General features: G+C 42.3%; 2 protein-coding genes across 4 annotated transcripts in view; one reads left to right on the top strand and one right to left on the bottom strand.

Moving 5' to 3' along the window:
* The first annotated feature begins 3,376 nt into the window (after positions 1 to 3,376).
* RPL30 (ribosomal protein L30) lies at positions 3,377 to 6,417 on the top strand. The gene is made up of 5 exons (XM_079796579.1): positions 3,377 to 3,455; positions 3,563 to 3,615; positions 3,877 to 4,022; positions 5,365 to 5,495; positions 6,315 to 6,417. The coding sequence occupies exons 2-5, from the start codon at positions 3,595 to 3,597 to the stop codon at positions 6,362 to 6,364; spliced, it is 348 nt and encodes a 115-aa protein (XP_079652705.1). The 5' UTR covers positions 3,377 to 3,455; positions 3,563 to 3,594; the 3' UTR covers positions 6,365 to 6,417.
* Positions 6,418 to 9,391: 2,974 nt separating this feature from the next.
* MATN2 (matrilin 2) overlaps positions 9,392 to 11,770 on the bottom strand; it is a 116,090-nt gene continuing 113,711 nt past the window's right edge. For 2 of the 3 annotated variants that reach the window (XM_079796709.1, XM_079796710.1), the window contains exons 18-19: positions 11,399 to 11,497; positions 9,392 to 9,952 (exon numbers count right to left, since the gene is read on the bottom strand). In XM_079796709.1, the coding sequence (XP_079652835.1) occupies positions 9,897 to 9,952; positions 11,399 to 11,497 (155 nt within the window). In that variant the 3' untranslated portion in view covers positions 9,392 to 9,896. Of the gene's footprint in view, positions 9,953 to 10,961; positions 11,498 to 11,770 lie in introns of those variants that run through there. The other variant, XM_079796708.1, reaches the window with a different exon arrangement.

Raw genomic sequence — 11,770 nt, 5'->3', positions numbered from 1 at the left:
AGTCTAAAATCAAGGTGTCAGTGGGGTTAGTTCATTCAGAGGCCTCTCTCCTTGGCTGGTAGATGGCAGTCTCCTCCGTGTGTCTTCACATGTTCTTCCTGCCGTGCGTGTCTGTGTCCTACTCTCATCTCATAAGGACACCAGTCATACTGGATTGGGGCTCACCCATATGACCAAGTCCGGACAGCTGCCTGATTTTGTAAATAAAGTTTTACTGGAACACAGCCACACTCACTCATTTATAGTGTCTGTGGCTGCTTTGTGCAACACTACAATCCGGTAGTTGTACAGAGACCATATGGCTTAAAAGGCATAAGATACTTACTGTTCGGTCTTTTCAGAAAAAGTTTGCCAACTCCTGCTCTAATAAATATAAGTGTGAAAATATTTACAAAACCTTCATGAGCCAAAGGATTTGACTGCCAATTCTCTCGTGGCAAGTGTTTCTTCCTCTAGTGCAGTGGTCGGCAAACCGCGGCTCACGAGCCGCATGCGGCTCTTCGGCCCCTTGAGTGTTCTAACGCCACTTCTTCAAAATAGATTCTCCCAGGCCAAAAACTGACTTCTGCGCATGGGCCACGAAGTTTCAATCACACTGTATGTGCGCGCCCTCACGTGGTATTTTGTGGAAGAGCAACACTCAAGGGGCCAAAGAGCCGTGTGGCTCTCAAGCCGCGGTTTGCCGACCACTGCTCTAGTGTATAGGTTTTGTGATGTGAATGACTTCAGCTGTGGGCAGGTGGCTGAGATGGAGAGGTTGGGGAGGTAGCAGTGAGACTGAGGAAGGGAACATACACTATACACTTATTCTGTACAGGGCTCTGTGCTAGGTGCTTTATACACTCTTACGTTTATTATGACCCTCACACTCCTATGAGGTAGACAGTGTTAGTCTAGTTTAACTGAAGAAACTGAGATTTGCCCAAAGTCATGCAGGTATTAAATAGAAAAACAAAGATTCTAAGTCTGTCCCAAAGAGAGTCAGCAGAATCAGTTAAGATTCCCTAGGAAGAATTCTCAAGCATTTTGTGGTCATGATTCATACACACTGTGTGCTGGGCTTCTCTGGCTTCTAGTACAAAACACCCTAAGATCGCCGAGAGAAAGTAACTAACCCTTTATTTTATTTTTTAAATTTTTATTGATTTTTTACAGAGTGGAAGAGAGAAGGATAGAGAGTTAGAAACATCAATGAAAGAGAAACATCGATCAGCTGCCTCTTGCACACCCCCCACTGCGGATGTGCCCACAACCAAGGTACATGCCCTTGACCGGAATCGAACCTGGGACCCTTCAGTCCGCAGGCCGATGCTCTATCCACTGAACCAAACCGGTTAGGGCCCTTTCTTTAATGTATAGTAAAAACATACACTAAGGACCAGAAATGTGGTATCATGATGAAAATCATCTCCGGAAAGTCATCGCTAGTGCTTTAATCATTCACTCTCTAAAATGGGGATAATATTCTGATTATTTTGGAAGTATCAAAAAGCTTAAAAAATAAAGAGCTCAATATAAAAGTGTAAGGCATCATTTTTTTAGTTTATATCTCTATCTAAGCAGGCATGCCTCAAAACTAATTTGGCTATCTCATTCTTCAGTTATCTTTCTCAAATTTTAGTATTGATAAGCACCTTCAAGGCTGCTTATTTATTTATTTTTTTAAACATCAAGCCAGGTTCTCTTTTTTTTAAATATATTTTATTGATTTTTTACAGAGAGGAAGGGAGAGAGAGAGTTAGAAATATCGATGAGAGAGAATCATCTATCAGCTGCCTCCTGCACGCCCCCTACTGGGGATGTGCCCGCAACCAACGTACGTGCCCCTGACCGGAATCGAACCCGGGACCCTTCAGTCCGCAGGCTGACGCTCTATCCACTGAGCCAAACCGGCTTCGGCCAAGGCTGCTTATTAAACTCAGATTCCAAGGCCCCACATCCAGAGATTTCTTCTACAGACCTGGGTGGGGCCCAGGAGTCAGAATTCAAGGTGATTCTGAATCAGGTGATCTGAGAGCCATACTGCTTTAAGATATAATTGATGTTTCACAAGATCTAATAAAAATAACCACATTATTAAAAAGGAGCTTCCCACCTAACTAATGCATGCTGTAAAATAATTTAATGTGAAACAATTTAAGCACTACTGAAATACATAAAGAGTAAATATCCCCTTCTTACCATCTACTTTTCTCATCTTTCATCCACAGAAAAGTTTGATCATTAGCTTTCCAAACTTGAATTTTCCATGCATATACAAATGTATATATTGGTTAAGAATGGCCGGCGGGGCTCAGTTGCTTGGGCATCATCCTGTACACCAGAGTGGTTTCGGGCTCAGGGTGTACATTGATGTTAAATAAAAATAACACATCCAGCCCTAGCAGGTTTGGCTCAGTGGATGGAGCATGGGTCTGCGGACTGAAAGGTCCCGGGGTTCAATTCCAGTCAAGGGCACAAATCCGGGTTGCAGGCTTGATCCCCAGCAGGGGGCGTGCAGGAGGCAGCCGATCAATGATTCTCTCTCATCATTGACGTTTCTATCTCTCCCTCTTCCTCCCTCTCTGAAATCAATAAAAATATATTTAAAAAACAATAATACATCCAAACTAGTAGAGGATTCTTATAAGTTTATTTGAGCCCTGGCCAGTATTGCTCAGTTGGTTGGAGCATCCTCCCGCACACCAGGAGGTGGCGGGTTCGATTCCCGCTCAGGGTACATGCCCAGTTGTGGATTCGCTCTCTGGTCAATGGATGTTTCTCTCTCCCCTCCTCTCTCTAAAATCAGTAAAAACTCATTTTTAAAAATAAGTAAATCATTATCCCTCCTTCTGTGCACAGAAGCTTGCTATTGTGAATGACTTAGCTGTTTCGGTGTTTGACTAAGTTGACACTAACACGGCCAAGAAAGAGGTGGGTTTGGGGAAGCCAGTGCGGGGCGCTACGGTTCTTGGAGGAACCAGCAACTGGGGCGAGGGCACGGGCGGGCCCGCAGCTGCTTTGGCCCCGGAGATGCCGGCGGGGAAGGCGAGGGCAGCCCGGCGCTGCGGCGCGCCGCCGTCCTCCGGTTCTCCAAGAGCCTTGGCTTCGGGCAGAGAAGAGCAGCAGCAACTAAGACCGTGGTGCAGCCGCGCCGTCCCCGTTCGCCGCTCCTCCCGCCTCACCTTCATCGGTTCTCCAGTTCCCAACCAGCTCCACCGACCTCGGCGCCTCGGTCCGCAGCTGGAAGCAAGAGCAACAACGAGCACGCGGCTTGTTTCGGCTCACAGCACCGCCGCCGCTCTCCCCAGCGGTACCTATGGCAACCGGAGCGGTCCTTTCCTTCTGGCCCTGCCTCTTCCGCTGGCGATTTGCTTCCGCTTCCGGTCCGGGGCTCCCGGCCGGGTGGTGAAGAGCTTTGCATTGTGGGAACTACTTCCTTTCTCGCTCCCCGGCCATCTTGGCGGCTGCATCTGGTGAGTGGGCTCCAGCGGCTGGCGCTTTAGCCTTGCGGGGGGGCCCCGCGGGGTGCCATTGGACCTCGGGTTCCTGAACCCCCTTTCCTGTGCTCCGTGTGTCCTAGGTTGGGGGCCGTCCCGCACTTGAGGCAGGAAGATGGTGGCCGCAAAGAAGACGGTGAGTGGAGCGGGCCGGAAGCCGATTCACGTGGGGAGCTGTCTCGGCGGGGCGGGCATGGGAGCACCGTGGGGAGAGACAGCACGCCCGATGGGTTCGGGGGGGGGGGGGGTCCCAAAAGAAACCCGATGGGGCCTTTCAGGACTTCGGGCCTGGCCTTCGGAGGTTTTATTAACGGTCTCGGCTTCTAGAAAGCTGGATCCAGTTTTGGGGTGGTTCCAGACCAGGCCTTCAGAGACACGGTCAGTGTTTGCTTTGTAGAAAAAGTCGTTGGAGTCGATCAACTCGAGGCTCCAGCTGGTGATGAAAAGCGGCAAGTACGTGCTGGGGTACAAGCAGACGCTGAAGATGATCCGACAAGGCAAAGCGAAGCTGGTCATCCTGGCCAACAACTGCCCAGCCCTGAGGTGTGTGTGCTCCCTGCAGATTCACCGAGAGCGAGGGTGCAGCGTGCAAACTTGCAGTATGCGCGGCGTGGACTCGGGATTACCGTATATAAAGTCTGTTTTATAAGCGAACACTTGACAGAAGCTTGCTATTGGGAATGACTTCGCTGTTTTGTTGTTTGGCTCTTGATTCCCACTCCTCCCTACCCCCCAAGCATGTTTTCTCCCAGTGTAAGCTTATCTTATGGGAGAAGTGGGGCAGAAGTGATAACCATCACAGAATGTCAAAGGTTTGAGGGGAGCACATACATCTATTTTGTTTTTACATGTGTTCTGTGCTGTGTCTTTGGTCATTCTTTTAGCTTTGAGATGCTCTAAAAGTGCTTCATGGTAGGAACGTGTTTTGCTGGAGAAAAGCTAGTTAAGAAAAGTCCAGGCTGACTGTGGAGTTGCAGGCTGCCATAGAATCACCTAGTTCATCCTCCTATGTCAGTTTTCGGCCACAGTTTTTTCAGCTTTTAAAATGGAACTTAGTGGGCATTGTAAAGAAGTTAAAGAAACTTTGAACTTAAAGAATATACGCCATGATCAGTCCCCTGCCCACATTGGTTTTCAGTGATAATGCATAACCTCGTAGCATCTTATAGGGTGTATATACTTACGGAGTGCTCCCCATCCCATAGTTTGGTCTTGTTTCAAGCATTCCTTTTAAGCCTGCCGTCTATAGCAGTGCTGCTCAAACATGAACACACGAGTGAATTGCAGATTCTACTTTTGGGTCTGAATGGGCCCGGGATGATGCATTTCCAACAAGCCCCTTATGACACCACTGCTGGTCTGGATCCACACTTTGAGTAGGAGGAACGTTCTGTTAGAACTCCCTTCAAATTTGTAAAACCACTAATATCTACCTACCCAATTGCTACAAACGTTAATTCTGGGTAGTATCACCTTCAAACTACGATTCCGCATCAAAGGGTGATAGAAATGGACCAACTTTTCAAAGTAACATGGGTTTGAATTCTGATTCCTCAATTTCTTATTCTCTGCCTCAATTTCTTCATTATGTAAAGTATCTGGTATGCAGTAAACACTAAGTAAGTAATGCTTTGGTTTTGCACCTACCCTCTTCTCCATGAGCATAGATGCCGTCCTAACCGTAGGTGTTAAGTAGATTTTTGCTGGTTGTCTCGTATCAAGTAAAGGATGGTTTGTATTGGCCAATGTAATAGGTTTTTAAGAGTAATAACTGGCTTATTTACTGTTGGAAGGCCTCACCAGTATTAAAACTTATGAAAGAGGTGGTACTTAGTCTGTCAGTCATTTGGTATGACATTTATTTGCCCTTTTTTGGTTCCCAAAGGAAATCTGAAATAGAGTACTATGCCATGTTGGCCAAGACTGGTGTCCATCACTACAGTGGCAATAATATTGAATTGGGCACAGCGTGTGGAAAATACTACAGGGTATGCACACTGGCTATCATTGACCCAGGTATGCTTCTTAAATTGTATAATATAAGTATTTGCTATACTGGTTCCTGAGTTCAGATGGTGATAATTTGGATATATTAAGGGATATCCTTATTTCACAGAGAATTGATGAGTGTCAGTACTTTGGCTTTGCTATAAGTGAATTCTTTTTTTCTTTTTTTTTGAGATTGTGAATTTTATTTGATCTCTCAACATAATGATTTAGGACCTTGGTAAAAGATGAAATTATAAAAGGGGAAAATAATCAGGTGAATAGAGGAAAGTAATCTACTGGATGCTTAAACAGAGAGGAAACATTGGTTGAAAGAAGTTGATTCTTGAACAACACAGGTTTGAACTTCATGAGTCACATACACAGATTTCTTTCGATGGGTTTCCCATCCGTGGATTCACCAATTATAGAACAAAGACAGTACCGGTAGTTTGAATCTGTGGTTGGGAATACATGTGTGTGGAAGGCTGACTTAAGTTACACGTAGGGGTCGACACCCCTAATTCCTGATTTCAAGGGTCAACTGCACGTGTTTTGAACTTAAGTTTTAATTCATAAAATAATGCGAATTATTCTCGCTGTTCTGATTTTGTAATAATCAGGGCAGGCTAAACATTCGCTATATTAAAACCATGCATGTGTCCCCAGACCTAGTTCTTGCCCTAGGTCTGGTTTTCTAAATGCTGGTGATAAGCCAAGTCTGATATATATGATCAGCCTCAGAAATGGCAGGACAGCTAGTGCAATAACGAAGATAACCACTGTTAATTTCATGATTACCATTTGCCATTAAATGAATTGTAAAATTATTATTGTTTTATTTTCCAGGTGATTCTGATATCATTAGAAGCATGCCAGAACAGACTGGTGAAAAGTAAATCATGGGAAATTTTTCTTTAATAAAATTGACCAGAGCTTGGTTTAAAAACTGCATTCGCTTCAGTTATTTTTGTATTTGTCTCAGTACACTTTCCTGAAGATAGGATTAGAGAGGAGGCAGCTAGATGGATGGGGCAAGGCCTTTAGGTTAAGAGCTATAAACCCAGTTCCCACACTGAGTTCCTTTCTTTTACTGTATTTTTAAGAGACTCTTATTTTCATAATTCCAGTCTCAGGACATTGTTGGAGTTTATATTTGAATGTGTTTGAGAGGCAGTAGGTTCTAAACTTAAAATTAATAATTCACCTTAAATCGACCAAATCTGAGTAGCAAAGAAAATTAAAATGTTCCACCAGCCCCAAATGTTGTCATTTCATATTACATCTCCCAGGTATGTTTGTTAATATTGCTTGGAAAAAACATTTCAGAGGAATGTTGTGGACTCAATCCCCAGTCGGAGGCATGTAGGAGGCAGCCGATCAATGACTCATTGATATTTCCCTCTGAAATCAATAAAAATATTTTTTAAAAAAAAAAAAAACTAAGATCTTGGAAGGTATAAGGTGATATTTTAAAATGTTCTCTTCTGATTATATTATAATATTTGGCTGGAAAGCTCTCTTGTATGTAGGGGACTAGATGTTCCAGCCAATTACATTTAGTCCCATACCTATGCTGAGAGATTTTTTTCTAAATGTTCCAAAGAAGTTGGATTTTGAGTGTTAATTGCAGTCCGTATGGTATAGCAGAGCAAAAGGTATATAGAGAAGAAACCAAACTTGGTTGGACTTTCTGGAAGATTGTCATCTGGTTCATGGAAAACAGTTCTCTGATATTCTCTCTTATAATTGCTATTTCCAACTTAGACTTGCTGCTCCCTCTACTTGTATCTGGTTTCTTTCCCCTTTCAGGTCACCCCAACATCCTCTCCCAGTCTAGATTGGGTGCCTCTGAGTTGCCATGGAACCTTATGGCATTCACATTCGTCTCATTAAATTAAGGTTCCAGAGGACAGGGATTTAACATTTTATTTTTAATCTTTATTGTTTGAAGGTTCCATATGTCCCCTTTTTTTCCCCCATTGACCCCCTCCAGCCCCACTCCCTGGGACTTAATATTTTCAACATTTTATCATTGATTATGTGGTTGGCACATAATAAAAATTCAGAAACCAGCATGAATAATGACTTTTAGGGCTTAAACCTTTACTTCTCACTGATATGCTTATGGTTTTCTAGTCCAGAATTTTATCTTTATCTTGTTGATAATGGGTCTTGAACATTAACCATTATACACTACCTTATATCTTTTTGCTTCAAAAGACAATTTAGGAGTGGGAATCTGCCTAAGTATTTTCATTGGGTAAGGTAAGCAAAGAATTTACTCAATATACATGTATGTGATACCATTTATGTGTCAGATGCTCTTGACTGCTGAAGAAAAACAATAGCTGATATTAAGTATTTTAAGTGTACATGTTAACCCATTTAACCACTCTTGACAATCCAATGAGATAATACTATTAATCCCATTTGACAGAATCAAGGCTTTGAGAGTCACAAATAATGAAACGAATGCAAAACCTTTACACATGAGACAAGATAGCAAAACAAAGGAAATGGAGAAAGTTTTCCAATTTTCAAGTTAAATACCTTGGATTAATCTATAAATTTGATGGGTTCGTTGGAGTCATTTCTCTTGAAGACATTTTCTCACCAAGTTGGAGAATTTTGAAAACTTCTAATGAAATGTGTTTAATATAATAGCTTAAAAAAAATTAGTGAGGGCAGACTAGAACCACTAGAGGGAGCCAGGACTCAACAGAAAGTGAAGTAGAATGGAGTCAATTACATCCCAAACGGAAATGCCAAATCAATACTTCCTAATGAAAATCTGTTTTCTGGATCAAGTGGATGACTCAAATATAAACAGAGCTTTAGACTTTGAATTATGCATTTTATACTTGGAAAGAATCCTTTTCAGATACGATTGAGCCTAGGTGTTTTGGGAGAACATTCCGTTGGAAACGCTTGTCTTGAAACAATAAACTTACTAATTTTTAAAAAAATATGTTTTTATTGATTTCAGGGAGGGAGAAAGAAACATAAGTGATGAGAGAGAATCATCACCGGTTGCCTCATGCACACTACCTACTGGGGATTGAACCCAAAACCCTGGCATGTGCCCTGATCAGGAATCAAACCATGACCTGGTTCATGAGTTGATGCTCAACCATTGAGCCACACCAGCCGGGCTGTCTTGAAATATTTAAACAAAAGCTTATTCAAGGTACTTGGTAAGGCATCACTTGGCCTCCCAAATCGATGGGTGGATATCTTTTGGGTGTCTTCATTTCCTAATGAAGCTGCCACCTGTGGTGTTTTCTTGCTGCTCCAGATGCCTTGGCCTGATACACCAGAAGTGTCCTTTGGCCTTGTCCCTATTCCCACTTCATTATCCCAAGGACAACCACTATTGTATATATCCGTCCAGAACGTTTCTTTGTACTTAAATGTACATATTTATGTATCTGGACCAATAGTTATGTTTGAGGGTTTCTTTACATCTACAGAAATGGTACGCTAAATATACTTTACTATTGGCTATTTAAATTTAACTTTGTTTTTTAGTTTAACCATGTATATATGTAGGTGTATTCCTTTTAAATGCTGTATATTATTTCTGAGTTATGGATTATGCCACAATTCATCAGTTACCCTTCTGATGATCAGGTTGTTCCTAATTTGTGACTTTGGTAAACTCTAGCAACATTTTTGCATAGGTCTCATACCTGCTAAAATGCAGAGGCTAGAATACAAGGTTGTGTACATTGTACAGGAACCCCAGATTTCCACATCCTTACCAACACGTGTTATAGTAAGACATACTCATTTCTGCTAAGCTATTGTTTTAACCTGCATTTTCCTGATTAGCAGTGAGATTCAACATTTTTTTCATATGTATATTGGTCATTTCATGTTTACATACCTTGCATTTAAAGTTAAACTAAGAATTTCACACAGAGTGCCATCTCTGAAGTGAACTTTAATATTGTATTAAAAAAACAACTTGTTACACAAGTACATGTCCTATGATTTTATGCATACGTCCATATACATATATCAAGGTAAAGTCCAACACAAAAAAAAATAGCTTTTCCTATGGCCAGTGTTCCACAGCAGTAAGACCGTGCAAACTTTACTTTGTGGTCCAATGCAATTGCAACATTCTAAGGGAGGAGAGGGCAAAGCAAATCCTGTCCACAGTATGTTACAGAGTATCTTGCATAGCTTATTTGTTCTCATGGTGGTAAACTCATTTTAGGATTCTGAAGGATTTTTTTTCTCATTAAATTTATACAAGTTAAGTGTCTACTTTTTGCCTTTGTGCCATAGCAAACCAGCTTTCTCAGTACTAATCATGTTTACAACCTTACAGAATTAGCGATAGCCTGAGCTTCGGGGCTCTGAACCGCTTTCATTGTAGTCCTTGATACAGTGTGACATACAAATACAGAGTATTTTGGATCTTCATCTGTATCTCAGACGATTTTCTAGGGCTTCCATTCTCTGTGTCATTTCTTCTAGTACATCTCAAATTAAGGAAGAGGAATCGTTCATTTTTATTTACGTTTAAATTATCACTTGATTTACCTACATAAAAATTTGTCCTAAAAATATAAGGCTTTCCCCCTCCTGTTTCTGTTAAGTATTTTTAAAACCTGACTTGTAAATTTATACTGTTAACACATGCTTCCAAGACTGTAAGTGTTTTTTGGAGTTAAAACATCAAAGCAGGATAGCGTGGTTCAAATGATTTTTCTTTTTCATTTCTCATCAGACCTGTTACTTATAAATTAGTTTGCAGTAGCACACCTCTGTGAGCCAGAATTGATATTGTTGGTAAAGTGAAGAGAATAAAAGGATTAAGCCTTGGAAAGTAAGATAAGAAGTCCGGAGGGAGATGGGGAGTTTTCACTTATGTCAGGTATGGCCAAAGGGTAGCAACCTTGAAGACTGCCGACCTGTGCTCTTTGATATAAAACTTCCTTAGTCTCTTGTGAAGGAGACTCTCAGGGTTGAGGTGGAAAAAGGAAGAGGAGAGGCTCATTCGAATAAGCATTTGTCTTACTCCCTGAAGCTCCTTAATACTTTCCACCTGCCCTCTTGGTGGCAGAATGAGAGCCCAGATGTGTTAACCAGTCATATTTTTTTAGGGGACCATATTCCCAGTTTTCAGAAAGGTAACTGCTCTATGTTGTTCCTTATAGAAACCCACTGACACAGAAATAGTTCTGAATTAAACCATTTCCCTACTGACTGGCTGATCCATGTTGAGATAGATACAAGCCAGCTTTAGTACGCTGACTAATTATAAGTTCAGAGCAGTTGGCAGGCTGTTCCGTGTGTAAAGTGCTAAATCTCCATTTCTCCGTTATCCCAAAGCATTCCTCCTATTTGTAATATTGTTTTAATGAATCATTGGATCCTGCTGTTCCCTTGGTGGAATGTTTCATCTTAGAGTGCTGATATAAAAGATCTTTGCTGCCAAACCAAAAACAAAAAACCAACCCCAGTCCTCTAGAAACTAAACACTGACCAAATGTGGCTGCGGTGTGGGCTGGGGCCAAAGGAAAAACTCGGCGTTTAGATGGAGTTTGAAACCTCTTGGTTCTACAACGTGCTTTGCTCCTGATACTATACCTTTGGTACACTTCAGATCAGGGCATAGCCTCCAATTTCTCCCAGGAGAGAGGGAGTTCATTAAATGAGTGTTTCCTTCCTTCGCGTACTGACTGGCCGACCGGCCTTACTGCTAAACCCTCCAGAACAGCAGACGGCAGCTACGTGCCTGAGCCTTGCACTAAGCCTGGCTTGCCCTTGGCTCCCAGACCCCATCAGGCTGCTTAAGAAAGAAGCCCTTCCGGGAGCTCACTGCTCTTGGTGTCATGGAAATGACTCCCTTTGTGCTTGGGATGGTTTGGTAATGTTCTCTGCGTTCCATACAGAAGCACAAAACCAGAAAAGGATATAGCGTTGTGTTAATTTTCTTACTTCCTCATTTGCAAGGTTCTGGAACATTAGAAGGTTTTCACATTTGCATTCATCAGGTCTGTCTTCCAAAGGACTTCCTGAGAAAGCAGATGGAAAGTGTTCACCTCTGTAAACCCACCAGACTTCCCAGACGCATAATAATGGGACTGAATCAGCATAAGGAGGAAACCATAATGAAAGAAATGTTCAGCTTTTCCCACAGAGCCCGATCCCGTAAGTCCAGGGAAGCCTTCCAACTCCGAAGTGGCCTGTACTGTGGCCAGGGAGACCACTTCAGTCCCTTCTTTAGGATCTCATTTTACACTCTCTCTTCCCCACCTGATTTCCTCATTCCTCCTTTCCTTTCCTCT

This window comes from Cnephaeus nilssonii (genome assembly GCF_951640355.1).
Source record: "Cnephaeus nilssonii genome assembly, chromosome: 18".
In the NCBI taxonomy this organism is placed as follows: Eukaryota; Metazoa; Chordata; class Mammalia; order Chiroptera; family Vespertilionidae; genus Cnephaeus; species Cnephaeus nilssonii.
This window is presented reverse-complemented; position numbering and strand designations above follow the sequence as displayed.

Excerpts from the sequence above, each read along its gene's own strand:
- RPL30 (XM_079796579.1), top strand. The coding sequence starts at position 3,595 with ATGGTGGCCGCAAAGAAGACG. Across the intron at positions 3,616-3,876 it reads TGGTGGCCGCAAAGAAGACG|AAAAAGTCGTTGGAGTCGAT; the intron begins GTGAGTGGAGCG and ends TTTGCTTTGTAG. Across the intron at positions 5,496-6,314 it reads ACTGGCTATCATTGACCCAG|GTGATTCTGATATCATTAGA; the intron begins GTATGCTTCTTA and ends TTTATTTTCCAG.